Genomic DNA, 24220 nt, shown 5'->3' with positions numbered 1-24220 from the left:
TTACCTGTCAACATATCAGGATGTAGAAATTATGTTTTGGAATCACACTCACATTTTTAAACATTTTTAACCTGTTTAGGGAGCTCAAGATGTTTGTTTGACCCAGGTGTTTCAATGTAGCAGATAAACGATGGATATAGTTTTCTTTTCCATGCAATGTTTACATAATTTGGGACATATTTTTTGTTCTGTTTTGCTCTAAATGATAGCTTTATGCCAAGACTTTGTTACTTCCCAAATAGTTTTTTTTTTTTTTTTCCAGAATGTAGTCTTAGATTTATAGAATGATGCTATCCTTGAGTAGTATAAACTCAAAGTGACCTGGGCAATTGACATTCTGTAGAATCTTAAGTTTTTTCCTTGAAATCATGAATAGTAATTTTTAAAATATAATACTTTGCATACAGAAATAGACTCTCCTATCTATCAATGCTTTCATATCCTAGGATTCGCTGACCTTAGATGTGGTCTCCCAGTCTTTTTTACTTTTTTATATTTCCCTTTATAAAGATTTTGGATGCCACATTAAGGCATACTCTGCTCATTGTTAAACAGGAAAGAGCTCCTAATGAAACCCCATTATTTAGGGAAATGGTTGGCTGTTATGTGCCCTTCATATCACCAAGGACGTGTTAAGCCTGTTGGTATAAGTAAAAAAAAAAAAAAAAAAAATTAAAGAGCAGAAGATAATACACCTACCTAAAAACAAACTGTTTTGAAATACTTTAAAATTGTTCAGCAGCAAAAACAAGATCTAAAATGTAGTCACAGTAGTTTCTAGCAATTCATGCAAGCATATTTAAAGAATTCAAAGAAAAATATTAACATTTGATTTGGTTGTTTGATACATTTGAAAAATATACATTTTTCCTTTTCTTAAAAATACTGTATAATCATTTTTTGACATTCATTGTTCTTCACCAAGCCTTAAATTATGTTGCATTGAAGGCCTTTCATTTTTTTTTGATAGCTAGTGCTTCATGATTCATTTCCTCAGGCTGTAGTGAGTCCACACATGTGGACACCATATATATGTATGCGTGTGTGTGTGTGTGTGTGTGTGTAGGCATACTTTGGAGATACTGTGGGTTTGGTTCTAGATCACCAAAAATAAAGCAAATATCACAATAAAGTGAATCACATGAGTGTTTTGGTTTCCCAGTGCATGTAAAAGTTATGTCTCTACTATACTGTAGTATTATATGTAACTGCACTATATCTAAAACAAAAAAAAAATACTTTATTGCAAAAAAATGCTGTCCATCATGTGAGCTTCAGGAAGTTGTAATCATTTTGCTGGTAAGAGAGTCTTGCCTCGATGTTGATCACTACTGACTGATCAGGGTGGTGGTTGTTGACGGTTGGGGTGGCTGTGGCAATTCCTTAAAAAAAAAAATAAAGACAACAGTGAAGTTTGCCACACCCATTCACTCTTTTTTCCCCCTACATTTCTCTGTAACATGAGAGGCTGTTTGATAGCATTTTACCCACAATAGAACTTTCAAAGTTGGAGTCAGTCCTCTTAAACCCTGCCCTGCTTTATCAAAGAAATTCATGTAATATGCTAAATCCTTTGTTGTCATTTCAACAATCTTTACAATGTCTTCACCAGGAGTAGATTCCATCTCTTAAAACCACTTTCTTTGCTCATCCTAAGAACCAGCTTCTCATTTGTTAAAGTTTTATCATGAGATTGCAGCAATTCAAAAGCAATTCAAATATAATAATGAAACAGTTTGAAATATTATGAGAATTACCAAAATGCAGCACAGACACATGAAATGAGCAAATGCTCTTGGAAAAAAAATGACACTGACAGACTTACTAGATCCAGGGATGCCATGAAACTTCCATTTGTAAAAAACACGCAATAGCTGCAAAGCACAATGAAAGGATGGATAGCTGTACTTTTAGGGAATCCTGGACTTTTCCTCTCTAGGTTTTTTCGTGATTATTTAATCTTGTAATGGGTTGTTTCATTTGTGCCTTTCTCCCTAGAATGTGAGGTGTATGATGGCAGGGGCTGGTTCATAACTGTGTGTTCACAAATTCTTATACTGTGGAGGGCTTCCTATTAAAAAAAATTAGTGATGGTTGTATGAATGACCAATAAATAAATAAGTGAATAAATATGCTGCAAATTATATTTTAAAAAATAAGTATAATGGGGAATTTAAAAAGTACATGCCCTGACTTTTTTTTTCATCTTATATCCAGGCCTCTAGTTTTTAGGTTTTTTTAAAATCCATCCCGCATGTGACATCTGGACTGATCAACTTAACTACAGATACAGTTCAGTCTCCCTACATGTAGGAAGCTTTTCTCTGGGAACACTGTTAAATATTACATTTTACTGATGAAAAAATAAATCAGAGTTTTAAAAAATATTGATACTACCATGATTTAAGCCAAAGTCTTATTTAAAGATTTTGATGGTTATTGTTTTAAACCATTATTTAATAAGCATAAAATTATATGAACCTGAATATATTTAGAAAGGGAAATTTGATGCCAAAATAATATATTTGACACTATTGCTTTTTTAAATTAAATGGATGAACAAATAGTTTCATAAAGAAATGTGCGTTGTAGCATAAATATGTTGGAAAAATGGTTTGGAAAGGCATTCTACAAGCTATTTATGTAAAATCAATAAAAGTTGATTATTACTGTTAAAAAAAAAAAGTCCTTCAATACCCCCAAAGTATCCCTTTAGTTTTGACAAAAAAAACAAACTAAACAAAACAAAATCCAACAACTGTTTAGCCTATCATGTATGGTCCTCCTTGAGAGATGTTTATTTATTCAACGCTACCTAAAGAATCTTCTCAGCTCCAAACAATCTTAGAGGTTCTGGGAATTAATTTTCTTATATATATTAGTTAGTGCATCTGCTTAGAAGCTCATCCTGATTTCTATTTGGAGTTCATGTGTCCTAACTTTTCAACGTTCAACCTTGACACTATCTCAAGGTTGATTTCTCTAAATTCCCAAGCTACGAAAATGTGCACTTTTTGTGCTAACACCTGTTTACCTTTATCCTAATACTTGTAACTCACTATTAAAATGACCTGTTTGGGATCCCTGGGTGGCACAGCGGTTTGGCGCCTGCCTTTGGCCCAGGGCGCGATCCTGGAGACCCGGGATCGAATCCCACGTCGGGCTCCCGATGCATGGAGCCTGCTTCTCCCTCTGCCTGTGTCTCTGCCTCTCTCTCCCTCACTGTGTGCCTATCATAAATAAAAAAAAAAAAAAAAAAAAATCTTTAAAAAAAAAAAATAAATAAAATGACCTGTTTGTGTCGTAAAGGATACCATCTTACTCATTGCTTGCATTGAACATTCTAAATCAATGTTTGGTATTAAATAATTATCTCCATAAAAATTATAACAAATCATCATCAAAGATTTCAAGTCATATCCAAATTATTTTGAGATACTTCTTCAATGAATTGCCTCTTTTTCTCACACTTTAATTAGAACATTTAAATTGTAAACTTTGGTCTTTTTAATTTATTATATTTAAATATATTTCACTTCAATTATTCATGAATAAAAAACTCTACTGATCATTTATTATATTTTATACACTATTTTTTATCATGAGGAGATGAAAGACGTAACTACTGACATAAAGGAATTCAGTACTTAAATAACATAGAGTAAGAATGCTCTAATACAAGTAAAGCTTTGGAAAATGGATTTTAGCTACCATATTAAGAGTCAAAAAAGAATATTCCATATGAAAAAAGCCACATATGAAAAGCTATATAAGTAGTTTAGAACATGGTGCATCTTGAAATTACAAATTGATTCCAATTTCCTGACTTTTTAATTATTTTATTTTTTTTAAGATTTTATTTATTTATTCATGAGAGACATAGAGAGAGAGAGGCAGACGTACAGGCAGAGGGAGAAGCAGGCTCCATGCAGGGATCCCGATGTGGGACTCCATCCTGGGTCTCCAGGATAACGCCCTGGGCCAAAGGCGGCGCTAAACTGCTGAGCTACCTGGACTTCCCCTCTTTTTAATGTACATTGCATAGTCTCACCCATGATTTTAAATTCTAGGAAGTCCAAAGCCTTCTAAAAAAGGTCAGTGAATTACTTGGGTCAGTAGGTGGAAGCTTAATGACTAATAGATAATTCTGGTCTTAAATTTCTGCTTTCTGATTTTCTGGGTTATGTCGATGTTGCATAAATTCAAGTAGACACTCTTCCCAGTTTCCTCTAAAGAAACAAACAAAAAAACCCAGTTTTTAAATATACAAGTGATAACTTGCTCAGTTAATCTTCTAGACAATTTAGGAAAGGATGTGGACAGTCTACACTAAAAGTGGACAGTTTGAAACTGAATAATACATACTCTTATCTGTTAAATCCTTTGTCCAACCAGCTTCTTAAAATTTTTCCCTCTGTCTTCTTTATTACACACATTTTTTTCTTTTTCTTCCTACTTCCACTTCCCTCATGAATAGCTTAAAAACACTATGGTTTCTAGATATATTATGCATAGTTATCCATTTCATTTTCTCCTACCACCTAACTGATCTCTTTCTTATTGGCAACACTAGATTAATTTGGATTTTTTTCTCAAAAAAAGCAAACTGAGTTATTCATCCATACAATTATTTCTATTACTGGTTTAATGCTGTAGGTGCTCTCATCCTAATACCAATAGATGACAATTAAACAAAGGGCAGAAGAAACAGGATTTTATGCAAACTTGACCTTCATGACTAGGTTAAATAACGAATGTCCAAGAACTAGAAGAAGAAAAATAATTTCCTTACTTTATTTCTTTACTTAAAAAAATCTGTACATTAAATTTCTCACTTTTAATAGGAATTGCATTTTCTGGGGTTTAATCAGATTTATCTGATCCTGTGCAGTCTGCCTTTTGCTGATTTTAATTCTGTCCCTTTCATGGCATCTCCTCTGTTTTCCAGTTTTCTGCTTTGGGTTCATTTCATTATCATTCCACATTTATATGCTTCTTTTCAGTGAAAACAAGGATCAGACTTGCTATTCTTATGCAGATGATGCTCAGATGTATTTCAAGATTAGTCCTAATTGTTACTCTATTTCTGACACTTTATCAGCTTCTCATGAAGACATAGGGACTGGAATGGCCAATTAAATATTATTAAATGGAACTACTTATTGGTAGTTCCACATACTGTTTTATTTAGGTTTTATCATTCACCTTCAGATGTGAGGGGTGGTGGTGGTGGGAGAGGTAAGGAGGGCAAGAAAGGAGTGTTTCATGACCAAGAGCTCACAATCTGAGAATTGAGACTGATTCAGAGAGTAGTTTCTATACCTGTATCTGAAGCTCGGCAACAGATTTTTGATGGTTAATTAAATCAGCATTTTTTTTTTAGGTAGATACATTATATAATGTATTAAACAATTAAAGTAAAATAAAAACAAAATGAAATTCTGATGTTTTGAAAGTGTTATAATCATATTTTAAGTCACTACTTAAATTCCACATGTTTGTATTTAGATTCATATAAAGTAAACTTCCATGTAAGAATTCCCTTCTTGGGCAACCCAGGTGACTCAGTGGTTTAGCACCTACTTCAGCCCAGGGCGTGATCTGGGAGACCCAGGACCAAGTCCCACGGCGGGCTCCCTGCATGGAGTCTCTTTCTCCCTCTGCCTGTGTCTCTGCCTCTCTCTCTCTCTCTGTCTCTCATGAATAAATAAATAAAATTTTTATTTAAAAAAATTCCCTTCTTGTTAAAACAACTGTGTGTATGATTTTCTGAACTATCAGGAGTGTCTTTTCCAGAAAGAAAGTTCAAGAAAAAGATACAGTGTCGTTGAACAGAGTCCTTCCAACCATATGCCAAATATTGTGCAGAAAGACTAAAATTCTGACGCTCAACCCAGAAATCTGTACTTATTTAATGGAGTTCTATTTTCTGTGTGAAAACTCCACAATTCCTATTTATGCCCAATAAGGGAACAGATGCTCTACTTCTGGTGTTGTTCTCACTTGTTCTATTTTCCTTTGTCCACTTTGATAATAGACTTCTACCATGTTTTATCCATTTTTTTTTTTTTTTACAGCAAATCTTTTATGATGTCAGTTGAAAGTGATTTCCAAGCCTGTTTCATTTTCTGGACATTTTCTCCTCCCTAGATTACTAATTACTTCATTAAGAATATTTTATTTGAATGTATAAAGAATTTTTCACAACTTTGGAAATACTTTGTTAATATAGCTCAAACTAGACCTCCTATACCTTCTGTCTTAGAAACTATTTAATTTTCTGAGCCATTTTATTTTCTCAAAGTCAATTTTTATCAGTGCATTGTTTATATTCAGGATCTATACATGGGATGAATTTTTTTTCTTTGAACGTCTTCAAAACATTTCATTTCAACCATTTCTAATAGTAGTGGCCACATGGTAATTTTTAAAAGATACGGGATCCCTGGGTGGCGCAGCGGTTTGGCGTTTGCCTTTGGCCCAGGGCGCGATCCTGGAGACCCGGGATCAAATTCCATGTCGGGCTCCTGGTGCATGGAGCCTGCTTCTTCCTCTGCCTATGTCTCTGCCTCTCTCTCTCTCTCTGTCACTATCATAAATAAATAAATAAAAAAAAAATAAAAGATAACGTCTTATGAAGTGTTACTGGGGAACTGGACACCTTGTGATTTTTACAAATTCACCTTGATTTGATCAGAATGAATTTATTCTTTATGAGGTGTCTACAAGAGCCATGTGGGAAAGGCTCATAAATTATCAGAGGAGGAAAACAAAACTTAGAAATAAAACAATTATTTTTCTGTGTCACTTCCTAAGAATAGCCTTCCCCAACCTGTTACCTACTTCTTTTTTTTTTTTTTAAGATTTTATTTATTTATTCATGAGAGACACACACACACAGAGAGGGAGAGAGAGTGGCAGAGACATAGGCAGAGGGAGAAGCAGGCTCCATGCAGGAAGCCCAATGTGGGACTGGATCTCCGGACTCTGATCACGCCCTGAGGCAAAGTTAGATGCACAACTGCTAAGCCATCCAGGCATCCCTATTATCTACTTTCAAAGCATTTCTTGATCTATTAATAAATAGATCTTCCCTAGCATCTATAAATCCAACATATTTATGAGTGATTTTTACTTGTCATTTATGAGTGTTTTTTTCTTTATTTTCAAAAAAGACAATTTCCTATTTTTTTTTAATTTTTATTTATTTATGATAGTCACAGAGAGAGAGAGAGGCAGAGACACAGGCAGAGGGAGAAGCAGGCTCCATGCACCGGGAGCCCGATGTGGGATTCGATCCCGGGTCTCCAGGATCGTGCCCTGGGCCAAAGGCAGGCACTAAACCGCTGCGCCACCCAGGGATCCCAATTTCCTAGTTTAAAACATATTTACAAAGACGCCTCATCACTATGTAGAGATCACTTATTTGATACTCCATTTAAAAGCTGAGAAAAGGAACATGAATATTTGTTCCTTTAGTAAACATCCCTGCATTATGAAAGCCACTGCACCAGCAGTTAACAGAGATGAAAAACAAAGCCTTGTCCACAAAAGATTACGTGTGTATACATTTTGGAAAACAAAGGATGCTGGAGAATTGCCAAGTAGTGTCACTCAAAAAAGTAGTACTCAAAGTACTCAAGTAGTACTACTTTCACTCAAAAAAGTAGTATGTCCTATCAGAAAGCTGATTCTACTAACTTCAAGCCAACATGTGATTACTATAAATTTTTGATTGTTATGAAGTTCTTAAAATGTTTACAATTGTACTTTCTATCAGATCACTAGCACATAACCATCTTTATAGAGGTGTTGTTTGAATACTGTACTGTGAAGACTACAGTCCATTACAGAACCTTGAGTGGAGGAACTAGGAATACTTATAGGGATGTCTGGGCAGCTCAGTTGGTTGTTTGCCTTGGCTCAGATCATGATCCCAGAGTCCTGGGATCAAGTCCTGCATGCAGCTCCTTGCTCAACAGGAAGTCTGCTTCTCCCTCTGTCTGCACTCCCCCTGCTTGTGCTCTCTCTCTCTCTGACAAATAAATAATAAAATCTTTTTTAAAAAAAGGGACTACTTCTTATAGAGAAAGAAATGACACATTAGGTTGGCTTTGTTTAAATGAATAGAGTTTCTGCAGGGGATATAAGAAGGAATAACATTTTAGACTTGGAAAATATCATAAAAAATAAATCGAAAATTATAAAAAGTGTGATACATTCAAAGATGAACAAAAATTCTTTTCTGGTACAAGTTGAGTGTCTACTGTATAAAATGGCAGGAAATTGTACTGGGAAAGAAATCTAGGTCCTCACAGAAATAATTTTATATTTTATATTAGGCAATTTGTAATTTATTCTATAGGAAACAGATCACTTTTTTAAATGAAGTTAAGTAAAATAATCAAATCTGTATTTTAGAAAGATAAATATAGTAGCACTAAGGAGGATGGGACACAGGGAGAAAACTGAATATAGAGAAGGAGTTAAATAGCTATTTCTAGTTCAAGAAAAGAGTGATGAAGTTCTCGGTATTGGGAAGAGAGGAAAAAAAATTGAATATTTCAGATGAGAAATACATAGGTCTTGAGGAGTGCTTATGTATATATGGGAGGGAAATGGATGAGTTAAGAAAGGTTTAATTAAAAGTTTCTTTAAAACATTTCATAGAATGTCCAGTAGGCAGGAAGACAATTACTCTAGAAATAGGAGATGGAAAAATTGGTGATGTAAATTTGAGAGCTATCAGCACAGAAATGACCATTGTAGTCATAGAAGTCAATTAGATTAACTATTCAAAAAGGCCATTGAACAAGAAAAATAGGCCATGTGATCAATTTATAATTATGCTACCTAAGGGTCAAATGCAAACAAAACAAAACAAAAAACAAAACAAAATGAACAAAAGCACAGGGTATGGACAGATCATAATGATTTTTAAAAGTCAGGTAAGAATCCAGGAAGTTCAGGACTGTGTAAGGGAAGGCAGATAATTTCAAACAAAGCTCATCAATGCTTTCCATTACTGCTAAGAGATCAAGTATGTTGAAAAAATGAAAAGATATTATTAAATTTAGCAATAAGGAGCTCATTTCTGGCATTGAGAAAGCAATTTCAATATCCAAATGAGAGAAGTCAGATGTAATACTTCCAAATTGAATGGAGAAGAAGATGGAATAGTGCCCATAGAAGATTCATAAGATGTTGTAAAGCAACAATCTCATTTATATGTGGAATCTAAAAACAAGACAGCAAGATAGAAAAAGAATACAATTGTAGTCGCCAAAGTCAGGGCCAGGGATGGTGGGGGAAATGGGGAGATGCTGGGGAGAGGGAACACATTTCCAATTTTAAGAAGAATAACTTTGTGGATATAATATATGGTATATTGACTGCAGTTAATAATACTATGTCATAGACTTGAAAGTTTCTAAGAGAGTAGATCTTGAATGCTACACCCCCCCACACACACACAAAATAATTACGTGAAATGTTGGAGATAACTAACCTTCTTGTAATAATTTTACTGTGTATCAAATCATCATATTACATACCTTATACTTACATAATGTTATACATCAATTATATCTCAATGAATCTGGGAAAAAAGAGTCAATTATCAAATACTCAAATTTTGTGAGGCCTTGATAACCTGTGATAGATTAAAATCAGCCAAGATGATTTTACTACTTATACCATGGAAATGGAAGAAAAAGGGGGAAAAAAGAGAGTGGATGAGAGAGAAGAAAATCTGTAGGGAGCACAGAAGACTTATAAGAAGCTATGTAGTAAATGGAAAAAGAAAAAAATGGTAACTAATGTTGAGGGGAGACATATATCATTTATTATTTTTTCCTTATTACCAAATAACAATTTTGTTATTTAAAATATAAAAATCAGATACAAATAAGACAAAATTAAAAGTAACCATTTAATACCAAATGATTTAAGCACAAGATATAATCCTCAAGTTAACTAAAATTATCTAGAGTAGATTTATGCCAAAATATAAGCTAAAGGGGAGAAAAAACAGTAAAGAAAACTATATTTAACATACAAGAGGGATATGCTTACTGATAGGAAAGTAAGACTTGGAGATAGAAGAACATGAGCTCTCATCCTGCCTCTGCTATTTACTAGCTTAGTAATATTGGGCAAGTCAAGCAAACTTTTGGAACCTCTAAATTGATCTTTGAATTAATGATGATAACTATGTAAAGTCTTAAGTGTGTTGAAAATATATGTACATCATTTAAAAATACAATGAACTGTTATTGATGAGTTTGAAAAGGATGACATGTGCAAGATTTTAACAGGAAGGGGCAAAGAAATGCAAATCAAAACTAATGCTAACAAGAAACCTTGCTGACCAAGAATGAAGAGAAGACTCAGATGCACTGTGGCCACTTCATCTTCTTCTTTTTTATTTAACTTTATGTATTTATTCATGGGAGACACAGAAAGAGGCAGAGACACAAGGTGGAGAAGCAGGCTCCATGCAGGAAGCATGATTCGGGATTCAATCCCAGAACCCCGGATCATGCCCTGAGCCAAAGGCAGATGCTCAACTGCTGAGCCACCCAGGGGTCCCACCACTTTGTTTTCTTAAGTAGAAGAAAAACGGTTGGAAAAACTGAAGAATGTTCCAACATTTAACTTTCATGGGACTTTATTAAAATTACATCAGTGAGGGATCCCCGGGTGGGTCAGCGGTTTGGCACCTGCCTTTGGCCCAGGGCGCGATCCTGGAGTCCCGGGATCAAGTCCCACATCAGGCTCCTGGCATGGAGCCTGCTTCTCCTTCCTCCTGTGCCTCTCTCTCTCTCTGTCTATTATAAAATAAATAAATAAATCTTTAAAAAAATTACATCAGTGCAACTCGTTTTACAGCTTGAATGATCTAGTTCACAATTAAGAACAGTAAAAGTAGTTTTCATATTTATGTCTCAGTCTCATATCCTGGGATACTTAATAAATAGGGTTGAAAACACCATCTGGATTGCTTAATCAATCTATGGCTTTGTTTCTTTCTCTTTGTAGATTTTTGTTAACACAACGTTGCATAAATGTACCTCTCTCCAACTAAACTGACCTATTTACAGTCAGAGGATAATTTATAATGCCTCACACTTCTATTTTTAACTCATTTTCAATTAATTTTGAAAATATTGAGCTTGTGAACTTTAGGGTACAAAAAATACTCTCACTTTGATAAGTGATATAATGCCCTAATATATATTACACTGTGGTTATAATTATGCAATTTTGAATTTAGAGTCTGTTTGCAAAATATTTTATTGCCAAGACTTTGCATGCATTATAAGCTCACTTTTAAAATGCAATTTCTCTTTTAGTGAAGACGTGTGGCTCTAATCTTCAAGGACCAAGTGGCACCTTTACGTCTCCCAACTTCCCATTCCAGTATGACAGCAATGCACAATGCGTCTGGGTCATCACAGCGGTGAATACAAATAAGGTAAGGGAAAACCATCTGTGGTAGGAAAGCAAAATCATAAAGACAAAGGCAAAGAGATCATGAGGAGAGTGCAGTAAAGAAAATTCATAACTACAGTACGATTTCTGCAATATTTTCTGTTTATTCCATATCTAAACCAATATGAGAATTTGAGGGAAAAATCAATTTTAAATAACGCAATTCTACTTCTAGTTACTAACATAAATAACAAAATATTAAAATTATAAATGAATATTTTGTGAGATGTATTGTTGAAGGTTGTAAGTATTTTTTTTTTAAGTAAGTCCTGAATCATGGCTTTTTCACTTCATATCTTTTCTGTTTGACATACAATTCAGATGTACATGTTTTGGTACATAGCTTTTCTTTCAATGTTTCTCTATTACCATAGATCTTAAAGCTATTCCCTATTATAATATGTTGGCTTTAAAGTGGTCTGCACTAATAAAGGACTCATTATGGATATTTCAAAAAGTTAGATTATCTTTCTGTTTGACTAAAAAGTAGTAATCCATCTAAACATGCACATGCCATAATACTTCAAATAAAATTATTATACTGAACAAGTAAGAGAGCAGCTGAAGACTTTGCTAGTTTTTGTGTCTTCTCTCTATCCTCCTCCTTGAAAGAATACAGAGAAGGCCTAAATGGGCCGAATATAAATTCCTCTTAGATTGTATGATACACTTTGAGGGTTAGATTAAGGGAAGTTTTGTAGTAGAGCTCATAAAACTGGTTTAATTGTAGTTCAAATATTGATTTAGAATTTACTGTTACTTTTGATCAGGTTATTTAGCCTCCCTGTAATTTGGGTTCTATAAAATGTGGATAATAAGAAGATACATTTCACAGTACGCTGTGAGGAATAAATGGGGTAATAAAACACAGTGCTTTGTATAGTAAGGACTTAAAACACATTAACTCATTAGATAAAGTGTGTACTACCTGCCAGAATGTTTTAGGTTTTTATATTCATAAAACCTTATCCTAAGAATAGCAATATGGTTTGAAAATTAATTCAGTGATCAGTGACACTTACCTCATAGAAAAGCCCTGATTTATGAATCAGAGGGACTAGATCAGAAGCTTACTCTGTCCCAAACTATCTTTGTAAACTTGGGGAAAAATCACTAAATCTGACTTTTCAACTACATGAAGGAAGTAATTTTTACTCACCCAACTTATGTCATCAGTTCAGTTCGCCAAATATTTGTCCATTATCATCTCTGCAAATTATGGGTTGTTGAGAAAATTTTTAAAAATCACAAAGTACTTGAAAAATTAAGTTACATTTATTGAACACTTAGTAACATGCCAGATACTATTGACATCACTTTTTAAGAATTACTTAATCTTCATAAGACTCTCCTTGCTAAGTAGATACTTTTATTGTCTGTATTTAACATAGAGGCTGAATAACTTGTCTAAGATCACGTAACTAGCAAAGGTCAGAACTATGTGCTTTGTAAGATATGTGTTATTTATAAGGATATGTCTCACATGAGGGTGTAAGTATCTTATACCAAGATGAGCATGAGGTAAATTCATTACAAAGTATGGAACAAACACATTGTATTAGTCTTGCATTGAGATAGAAATCTTTTTGTGTCATGATAATTACCTATAATTGTCATTAAAATGTGGTAATTCTCTCCTGTGCTATATAAGATGTCTGCTTTGCTAAGTTAAATTCATTCTCACTTACTGAGATACCTGAAGTTTCACAGAGGTCGTCACATTTCTCCTTGTTTATCTTACCCAATCTGCCAAACTTTTATCTCTTCTTTTTCTCCTAAAAAAAAAATCCAATTTATTTTCTAAGGAGGACATAATTACTTTTGCTTCTTTGCTATTTTTATCAAGTAGCTGACTGAGGACATTAATTTTTGATCTGTTGGTTTACTTCTATTTTAAGATATCCTTGTAGAAATTGGTTTTCAAGCATTTTTAACCATGACCCACAGTTAGAATTGTATTTTACATTGTGGCCTTATCCACTCACATACACACACACACAGTGTCAGAAAGTAACATTTTCCCTTAATAGGTGAATTCTCTTCTCTGTTTTTCATTATAAACTATTGTGATCTATTTGCTTTTAAGATGTTGGTCATGCCTCAATAAATGGATTTCATGATGCATTAATAGGTTATAACATAGTTTGAAAAATCCAGTTTTGTTTCTATAGATTTCTGGATCAGAACTCTTTTCAAAGGCAGTTGCAGACATGCACACAGCTTTTCTCGATGGTATAAATCTCAATTAATCAAAATGCTTAATGTGTACACTTTGGCAGCACATATACTAACCAAGATACTTAATCCCTCAATATTTATAATCTTCTTTGAATATCATTACTCTTGTTTTTCTTTATGTTTGATCCCTTAAAAGCAATTATGTTCTAAATGTCCAAAACACATATATGATTGGTGGAAAAAAAACTGAGATTTGAAGCTGGATAGAACTGGATGGAGCCAGTGTCCCTTTTACTAGACAAGCATGATCTTTGAATCCTCTGAAGTAGCTTTTCTTTTTCATCTGTTAGAGATAATAATATATCATAAAGTTGTCTTAGTGACTAGATAAGGAAATATGAAATGTCTGATTCAAAGTAGGATCATTTTAAATGACATCTATTATCACCAAATGCTGCCATCTCATTAGAAAACATGCTTGTCTTTAGTAATTTATTAGATTTTGCTTATGTATGATGCAGAAGAAATGTCCCTCTATACTGTTTCCTTCCATATTTGACTTTGTGGTTGATTAATTTATAGGTGACTAAACATTGAAATAGTCATTTTCATTGCTCAGTTTGCAAACATTCCCATTAAGCTTATTTAAAATAAATATAATGACTGAGCAATACAATCTTAAAGTAATGTATGTTTTCAAAGTCACTTTACATCTCTTCCACAAGCCTCTGCAAGGGAATTATTCCTTTAATTCTAGAACCTCAATCATGAACATAATTGAGGGCTTCTTCACAACAGTAAGTTCAAATATTAGAACAAATACTTTAAACTAGCTTGGTCATTGAATTTATTGTTCTCCTTGCATTATGATACACATCTGACATTAGCTCCATGTGTGAAATAAATACTTTTCTGCCTTAACCTTTTCCTTAATTTTTAAGGGAATCATCTTCTTTGATTTAAGTGGTCTTGTGCATTTGTCCTCAATCTGATGTGTGTGTATTCTGGATTATGCAAACAATTCCCAGGGTGTACATGGCGGGGGGTGTGAGGATGTGAGAATGGCCACCATTTTTGGTATTCAGCTCTCTAACAATGTCTGCTTGAAGACCCATTTCTATCTGTTTGTTCTCTTTTATCACTTTCCTTTTTGTGATTGTCTTTCACAGTTTCAGAAGAAAGTCATATCTTACTTTCCCAGTGGAAATGTTAACATTTTATATTATTTGAGTGTAAATAAATCCCAGGGATCCAGACTAGAAAATTCTACATTCACATGGTTCCTGAGGGGAGAGTGTTTTGAGAACAAGGCAAAAAATAGATTCACTAAGAAATATTTGAAGGAGACAATATCTTATTTCATCTAAACGACAAACTTCTAGAAAGTCCCATCTCTTTATTTCTTAATGTATGCATATATGCATGTATGTATATATGTATCTGTCATCTACTCACCTTTTAATCTATCTGTATCTCTGTGTATCCTAGAATAAGAATTTACAGTACATAGAATTATAATTTGAATTGAAACACAAAGTCTGACTTTTTGAACACATAGAATATCCAATTTGTCTGACTGATTTTCCAGTTTTTGCATTTATAATATATAGTGGACATTTTCTAGAAATTTAATGTACTAATGTTGCCAGATTTTAAGGAAATAGTTTCCTGTTACTTGTCACTAAAAGACCCTGAGGCAGGGGGCTAATGATACAGTCATCATTTTTATTGTCTCTTGACCTAATATAAAGTATTTGTAAAGCTACACCATAGAACTTGCATCCTCTGTGGCTACTCACTCTTAGAAAGAAAAGATGTCTATTTAAAACTGTAGGAGATAATAGTAGATCAAATTTTTTGATCTGTGTCTGCAAAATTGTTTAAAGTCTGTCTAGACCAGCATTGTCCAATAGAAATATGTAACCACATATAGAATTTTAAATTTTCTAGTAGCTACATTTTCAAGTGAAATTAACTTTAATGATATATTTTATTTAACCACAGTGTTATAATTTCATGTAATAAGAATAAAAATGTTGATGAAACATTTTACTATCATTTTCTTTTTATTTTAAATATTTGAAATCCAGGATGGTGTAACACTTAAAGAGCATCTCAATTCAGATGAGCCACATTTCTAGTACTTGATAGCCACACGTTTCTGGTGGCTACCGTATTGCACAGGGAAATGTTGTACATCACCACTAAGAGTTTGATTCTCTGCTTCAGGTAATATAGGAGCTAATAGTTGTTAGTGGTTGGTTGTAAGGAGAATAAACATCCCATTGTGAGGGAATCGCCTCATGTGAAGTTTTTGTAGAGTCTTCAAGGAAAAGGAAGAAGGGGATGCTCCCATCGGCAACCTGGAATTTCAGTTTTTCCTACCTTCCATGAACTACCCCATATCTTTAATTAGTTATTTTTAATTTTTTTTTAACTTAAGTCAGCCTAAAAGTTTTCTGTTACCTTTCTTTCACTAAGGAACCCTGAGGCAAGGGGCTAATGATTTAGTGCTCATTGTTATTGTCTCTTGACCTAGTATGAAGCATCTACTGAAACATTCAGCTTTCCTGTTTGCTAACACATTTTGCCATATCCTGCAAATTGATTATGTGCTCATTTCCTCTATCTTTATCAATATTGGGATGAGAGAGATCTAGCTCTTGAAAACACGTGGTGTTGTTGGATGCCTTTACTCTAACTTCTAGGATTTCTAATGGCCTTTAAGAAGTGGGTCTTCTAATTAAGCATAAATTAATAGTATAGTCAAAATAGCTTTCTTAATTAAATAGTTCTTCAGTATAATGTGCAGAACTAAGATAAAAATGTTGCGGAATAGGAATCTTTATGACTTTTTGGCCATTTCTTATTCTAATTTTAAAGGAATGCACTTTTATCCACTTTGGAGGACTGTTCATAAGAATAATACTGATGTCTTCAGGATGTCAGCAAATCTCACAACTGAGAAAATAAAATTCATTGGGAGATCAGTAATAAAAGATTAAATTAACTGAGCATAGAAGAATACAATTCAGAGAGAATAAAGACAGGCACATGAGGTCGACTTCCGTTTAGCTTATAGCTTCACTAATTTAACACAAGTCTTAAGTGTCAGATGAAGTAAAACCAGTCACCAGAAGAATGGAAATTGACTAAGGCTTAAAAAAAGGTTGGGCAACACTAGCCAAAAGCACATTTTCTTTAACTCCAGGACTATGAATACTTGTTATAAATATTTTACTTATTTATGTGAGAGAGAGAGAGAAGAAGAAGAAGAAGAAGAAGAAGAAGAAGAAGAAGAAGAAGAAGAAGAAGAAGAAGAAGAAGAAGAAGAAGAAAGAAGAAGAAGAAAGAAGAAGAAGAAGAAGAAGAAGAAGAAGAAGAAGAAGAAGAAGAAGAAGAAGAAGAAGAAGAAGGAGGAGGAGGAGGAGGAGGAGGAGGAGGAGGAGGAGGAGGAGGAGGAGGGAGAAGAAGATAGAATACGAAGCTTGCTCCATGCTGAGCTCAGAGCCAGACATGAGGTTTGATCCCACAACTAGGAGATCATGACCCAAGCCAAAACCAAAAGTCAGACACTTAACTGTGCCACACAGGTACCCCCAGGAGTATGAATACTTTATTTGTTCCTAAATTTGGCTCACATTTCCACCTCATGATTCAAAAAAATACTGTTTACTATAACTTAGGTATAACAATGAAGAATGTTAAGGGACAGGCATGTTTTGAAGTGTGTATATTTAAGGACTTACTCTGAATGTTCCTGACCTATTTATAAATAACTTCCTTATTATTCTGCATAGAGCGATACATGGATATTTCAAAAGTTAGATTAGCACAAGAATACAATTCTTGTTTTGATCTGAGAGTCAGAAGCCCTGAATTCTTGTACAATTTATTTTGCATCCCTGAATCTCAGTTTCCTCTTCTTCAAAGCAAGAATAATTATCCTTGCCCTGCCGTGTCATTGGAGTGTTGGAGGATCATATACATAAGTCAATAAATAATATAGGACTCTGTACATTGCACGTTATCTTATAAATTAAACATCATGCATGTATATTATTTATGCTATCCCTATTCAAAGACAGTTTTAAGTGAATGACATCATCAAGTAGACAATAATACATATGTTGAGATATGTTGAGTAATTAATGATGTTTAAGTATAAGAATAATAACTAGCTCATAGTGGGTGCCCAGTTAACATTCGTTGTATAAGTAAAAGAAATAATAGACAAGAATAAGCAATGCATAGGGAATATGTGAGAAATTATTAGACATTTTGATCAAACATAGTCTAAAATTAGTGCACAATGAGTGGCAAATATTTTGGTGGAAGTTATATTGTTGTATAAATAAATGTTAACTCTATTTATGATACAGAGGTAGTATTTATACCTGCATATTATTTTCTCAAGCAGCATCATAAAACATACTTATTGGGTTTTTCATAGGTTCTGATAAAATTTTACATTTTACATTAATATATATGACACATATTTGGTGTCCGTTGAAGAGACATGATGGGAGTTAAATTTCATAGATGCCTGCCTCAGACTTAAATGTAGGTCACAAAGGACAACCTTTTCTAGTAGGGAATGATTCCAGGCAGGTCATGCCATTCTAATTATTAAAAATACATACATACATACATACAGTAGTAAGGATCTATTTTATAATGTGGTAAAATAATTAAATTGTGAATTATTCATATATTCACTACAACCATTAATGGTTTTTGTTTCAACTCGTAAAATAGACCCATTCAAGGCGCCTCCCATAAACTCTTCAGGCATTGGAATACTCCCTTGATTGCCACCCATAACACTATCATCAGGAGCTTTTCCATATTGTCACTGTTCCATCATTGCAGCTAGCCTTTTGCCACTTCATTTAGCTTGCCCACTTACAGGCGCTAGTTCTTTATGCCAATCGTCAGAGTTTTAGGACCCGTGCCAATCTTCAGTGCCAGGTCTGAGACCTCAGCCAGACATGGAAAGTGTCACTTTTCTGCAGACTGCAGCTGTCTTTTCTGCAAAAGGCAGACTCAAGACAAGGATTTATATACAAGTGATATATTAAGAAAGTGCACCCAGCAAACTATTAAGGGAGTGGGGGAAGCAGGGAGGGAAAGAAGTTAAGCAAGGGCGGAATGTCAGGCAAAATCCAAGCTGCAGCCGAATCCCATGCCTCCCATGTATTATATCTCAGAGGTTATTCCAACTCAGCACAAGTGAGCTGCACTATCTTTCTTCCACATTCCATAATCATAGGCTAAGGATCAGCCCGGTCCTTCCGGGCTCATGTGTGGACATAACAGCTCCCATAGACTGAAGGAAGCCTCCAAAAGACGTATAGCTCTAGGTATTGAGAGGCAAATGAATATGGGATACAGCAAACAGATAACAGAAAGGGCAAGAAAGCTTTACAGGGATCTGGATGGAGCACTGACAGTCTCTGCTACAGTTGAGTGGGAGCTAATGGGAACAGCAGTTGAGGACAAATCAAAACCAGTATGGTAGTCCTATCAAGTCATGATTCAGAAAGAGCTTAAGAGTAAAGTACAGATCTAGGTATAAAACAATAGGCTGGAAATGGGAAAACAACTAGAAGATTCCCCAAGCCAGGGAAGGTGGCTGTGTTTACCCATTTGTAGGGTATTCCATCCTTGGAAGTAGGGGAACTATCAGAGGTGCTGAACTTACCAATAAAATGTATCCTTGTCAGATGGTTTATTTAGTTGAAATATTTTATTTAAGGGATGCCTGGGTGGCTCAGTGGTTGAGCATCTGCCTTTGGTTCAGGGCATGATCCCAGAGTCCCAGCGTCAAGTCCCACATCAGGCTCCCTCTATGGAGCCTGTTTCTCTCTCTGCCTATATACGTCTCTGCCTCTCTCTCTGTCTCTGTCTCTTATGAATAAATAAATAAAATCTTTAAAAAAAGGAATATTTTATTTAAAACTACTCGATGCAGGCATAATGAATGGCTGCTTAAAAATTAATATCAATAAGTAAAAAATAAAAAGAAATCTTCTAAGATGTTAAAAGGGTTCTCCCTGGAACAACCACAGTTATCCCCCCCATTTTTGCTAACAAAAAAAATGTTAAATTTTAATAGGATTATATCTTATAATAAATTTGAGAATAACAAATGAGTAAAGTGAAAAAGAAAAAAGAGCCATAAAATGATTGACATTATTGACCACTTCCTGCTTCTTGAATCTTTCTCTTCCCCTGGCTTCTTTATACTTTGATTACCTGAATTTTCCCCTTCCCAGTCTTTTCCTGGTATTCATCTTTTCTGCCATCTCCTTAAAATCTAATTTCTTCCATGTTCTGAATTTAAACATTTTTTCATTGTGTATTCTTCTCCTCTTCCTTCACATATCTATGTACAATGTCTACTGGATTCATGATAGCTCACTAGTATGCCTCAAAGTTGCTTAACTCTCTCTCACCCAGTGGTCATTATTTCTTCCATGGATTATCAATCAACTTCCCAACTAGTAAATATTTATCTCAGTTTCTTACTATCCCAAGTCTATCAATAAATCCAGTGTGAAATTTTATTCTAAAATGAAATATCTCCCTTCTTGTAAAATATTTAAGTAGATCTGTGTAGCTTCATGGATGAATCCACCACCAAACTGAACTTATCTCTCAAGGTGCATCCCTTAACACTGTACACCAGTGTATTACCAGAGCCTTTGAGTTGGGGGACATGATGCTCTCTATATTTCCACTCTATTTGCACCTCTCCTAACTCTTGACCTCATTTATTCCTGGTCATTATTTCAGCCTCAACTCATGTTTAGCTCTTATGGAACACTTTCCTGTTCTTCCACCTAGATTAATTTAGGATCCTATCTGCATACTGGTTCACCAGTTGTCATATTATAAATATCTGTTTACTCATCTGTTTTCCTTAGCTTCACACTTAATAACAAAGACCATATTTGAATCTTTGCATCCTTAACTCCTAGTATTGTAGCTGTCATGTCAGAGTCATTCAAATGCATATTTATTGAAAGAACTGAATAAATATTTCCAGGTAAAAATCTCACTGGTTTATTTACATGTTAGCTCTTCCTTGGAACTTCCCTGATTCTTCCATAAAAAAAAAGGGGGGGAGGCAAAGTATGTAAAATACAAAATAGTTTTGTTTCATTTATTTTTTTTCACATGTTCTCCTATTGCTAACTGTTGGGTATCCCTAACACTTTAACCTCAATATTATAATTGTTTTTGAATGATATGCATAATCAGAGCTGTGCTACTTAGTAATTAAGCATAAATATTAAGTGATTCACATAAATAGTGACAATTAGTATACTTGATGCAGCCAAGTAAAGTCTTTTGGGAGTTGGCATAAAATAAGAAAATAGGAGACTGGACAAAGAATCCTTAATTAAAAGTACTCAGGATATACAGACTTATTTAGGATTAGGTTTGGCTGCCAGTGACAGAAAATCTCCAATGAGAGAGAATTAAACAAGATAGGATTTGGTCCATAACCCATGGTTGCTCTACTCTAGGAATTCCACAAGGACTTAGGCTAATTACTACTCTACTATTCCCAGAGTGGGGCCCTTGCTCTCAAGTTCCAGAATTGTGTCTCAGGCTCCAGCATGGTGTTTCACACATTCCAGGAAGCAGGTTGGGGAAAGTGATAAAGAAGAAAGAGGGCAGAGGACAAGGACAAATGTGAGCTATTTTCTAAGAAAAATTCTTAGAATCTGCTACAACACACACACACACACACACACACACACACACACACACACATTTTTACCGTAATTTAACAACATGATCATACTCAGCTGCATGAGAGATGGAAAGTACAGTCTTTATTTTAGGGTAACTTGGTACCAGCTAGAAATGCTACTATCTTGGAAGAAGGGGTGATAGGATGTTTGGGGAAGGGATGACAATCCCTATTACAAAATTAATATGTTAGGCAGTAATCTAAGCTCCTTTTATGTATCATTTCACTTCATCTTCCCACTAACTGTATGAAGTAGTTGTTATGACAATGTCTAATTTATATGTGCAAAAGCAAAATTGGAGAACTTAAATCACTTGTCTAAATTTGAAGGAAGGATGTGTGTCTGTTGAAGAATACTTATAACAGGATGGTTGGATGATGTTATGGTGATGGTTCTATTGCTGCTGTAACAAATTACCATAAACTTGTGGCTTAGAACAACTCATAGTTCTTACCTTACAGTTCTTTGGGTCAAAAGTGCTGAAGAGATCTCACTACAATAAAATTAAGGTGTCAGAAAGCTATATTTCTTTCTGGAAGCTCTAGGGAAGAATGTTTCCTGTTGATTTGTGTTGTTGGAAGATTTCAATTCCTGTGGTTGTAGGTTCAAGGTGCCCAGTTTTTTGCTGATTCTCAGCTAAGAGACATTCCCAGCTGCCTCCCTCCATCTTCAAATTTGGTAAAGGCAGTCTAGTCCTTCTGAAATCACATTTCTCTGGCACACTCTTCTGCCTTCTTCCTATACTTTTAAGGACTTATGGGATTAGATTGGGCCCACCTGAGTAATCTAGGATAAATTTTCTATCTCAGAGTACTTAACCTTAATCGCATCTGCAAGTCTCTTTTTAACATGTAAAGAAATTAATTCACAAATTTCCTGGTTCAAGACATGGATGCCTTTGGGAGGCCATTATTCTGTCTACCTCAGGTGGAAATGAGGAAAACCAATGACATTGGAGAGCAGAGGGCTTTTAAAGGCTTTTAAAGGACGGTGTCTTCATCCAGTAGAAGAGAGCTACTCTAATTAGTATTCAAGATATAGGAAAAGTGAAAAAGGCAAATTTTGAAATTTTTGATTTGTGCCCTAGTCTTTCAGTTTTTTCTTCCCAGAGTGATATATATATATATATATATGATTTATCTTTTTAAGATTTTTATTTATTTTTATTTTATATATATTTTATATAAAAAGATAAATCTTTATCTTTTATCTTTATTTTTTATATTTTTATTTTTATCTTTTATCCTTATTTTTACTTATTTTAAAAATATATAAAAAGATTTATCTTTTAAGATTTTTATTTATTTTTATTTTTAATTCTTATTTATTTGTTTGTTTATTTATTTATTTATTTATTTATTTATTTATTTATTTATTTATTAGAGAGGAACCACACAAGCAGGGAAGGAGGCAGAGGGAGGGGAAAAACAGGCTCCTTGCTGAGCAGAGAGCCTGATGTGGAGCTCAATTCCAGAACCCTTGGATCATGACCTGAGCTGAAGGCAGATGCTTAACTGAAAATGACGAGGCTACCCAGGTGGCCCATGGATAGAATTAAATATCATTAGTTGTTCTAAAATTCCGTACCATTCCTGTTTCATACCTTTCACTCTCTAATCCCTAACAAGGGATTGTAGAAGGATTATAAAATACAGGGAATAGAAACATTCATGTACATCTTCAGTTGTTAGTGTAGAAAAGTGTAGTGGGCATCCAGTTGAGGTAATTTTGAGACATAGTATTTTATTCAAGCAGGGGATTCCTTACCTGCTTTTGAAACTCCTCATCTAAACATCATGGTTTTTAATGGTAAAAAACATGGGCAAAAAGGAAGAGCACAGTCAACTAGAAAATAAGTAAAGAAGAATCTTTTGTTGAAAAGATTAAAACATCTTCAAAAAAAAAATCTTCAAACTAAGCCACATATTTCTTACATCTATTAATTAAAGGGCCAGCCCTTTAATCATCATTGACCTCAGTGAGAGTTCTAGAATGAGCAGTGTTCTTCCATAATAATGAAAAAGGGATGGATGGTTATGAGTGAACATGGAAACCTGTCTAATACATAACAAATATTTAATAAGTATTTGTTGTTGAACAGCTTGTGTAAATATCTATCTGTGTAAGCAGATATTTTTTGCAATTTTATAGTATCGAAATCATCTAAATGCAATAATATAATGAATTTTAAAAACATTTCTTATTTAAGTAAACTAATTTTTAAATAGATATTTATAATTTACTATATGCAAGACACTGTACTGGCTTTAAAAATACTTAACCTGTGTTTAGTCATAGCTTATGAATTATAACTTTTTAAACAAGTCTTAATATAATATAGTTCTTAAGAACATATCTCTTTTTCATTGTTTAACTTGTAACTCTTTAAAATCTGTTTTTCTTGTTATAACCATTATTTTTCTGATGTATGTTTTGTAAATGAAGGAATGAAGAAGTATAAAGAAACAGAACTTAAAATCTCTCTTCTTTGGATAGATTATATATTTGTTCTAGGAAGCATTATATTTCTCTTATTCTTAAAATAACATATGAATAACTAATTGTTCTGTCACTTGCATTTTATTTAATTCCATAATTACATGACTGATAATCTAGACTGAAGTTTTACTAAAGTTAGGTGTAGATTTATCTTAACATCCTGAAAACTAAAGCAACACACAGCTTTTTGTTTTTACAAAAGAAGTTAATATTTCCACTAACAATGATTGACTTTCAGTATTTTACTTTCTCTTGAAGATCAAGCATTCACTTATTGCACAGTT

At 34.1% G+C, this 24220-nt stretch overlaps 1 protein-coding gene and 1 long non-coding RNA gene across 4 annotated transcripts in view; one reads left to right on the top strand and one right to left on the bottom strand.

The window, feature by feature from the left end:
- The window catches only part of CSMD3 (CUB and Sushi multiple domains 3), a 1166404-nt gene that overhangs the window by 559828 nt on the left and 582356 nt on the right, over nucleotides 1–24220 (top strand). The window contains exon 11 of the mRNA XM_077847015.1: nucleotides 11355–11476. Coding sequence (XP_077703141.1) covers nucleotides 11355–11476 — 122 coding nt within the window. The remainder of the gene's footprint in view (nucleotides 1–11354; nucleotides 11477–24220) is intronic.
- Nucleotides 1221–23406, bottom strand: LOC144283204 (uncharacterized). 3 transcript variants are annotated; one of them, XR_013351630.1, is made up of 6 exons: nucleotides 23205–23406; nucleotides 15127–15155; nucleotides 13182–13268; nucleotides 12653–12702; nucleotides 11330–11491; nucleotides 1221–1382 (listed from the first exon to the last, which is right to left on the bottom strand). It is a non-coding gene; the product is annotated as an uncharacterized LOC144283204 (long non-coding RNA). The 3 variants fall into 3 exon arrangements; XR_013351632.1 differs by having other exon boundaries at nucleotides 13190–13268; XR_013351631.1 differs by lacking the exon at nucleotides 15127–15155.

The sequence above is a fragment of the Canis aureus genome, chromosome 14, assembly GCF_053574225.1.
Source record: "Canis aureus isolate CA01 chromosome 14, VMU_Caureus_v.1.0, whole genome shotgun sequence".
NCBI lineage: Eukaryota > Metazoa > Chordata > Mammalia > Carnivora > Canidae > Canis > Canis aureus.
Note: the sequence above shows the minus strand (reverse complement) of the source record. Positions and strands in the feature narration are given on the sequence as shown.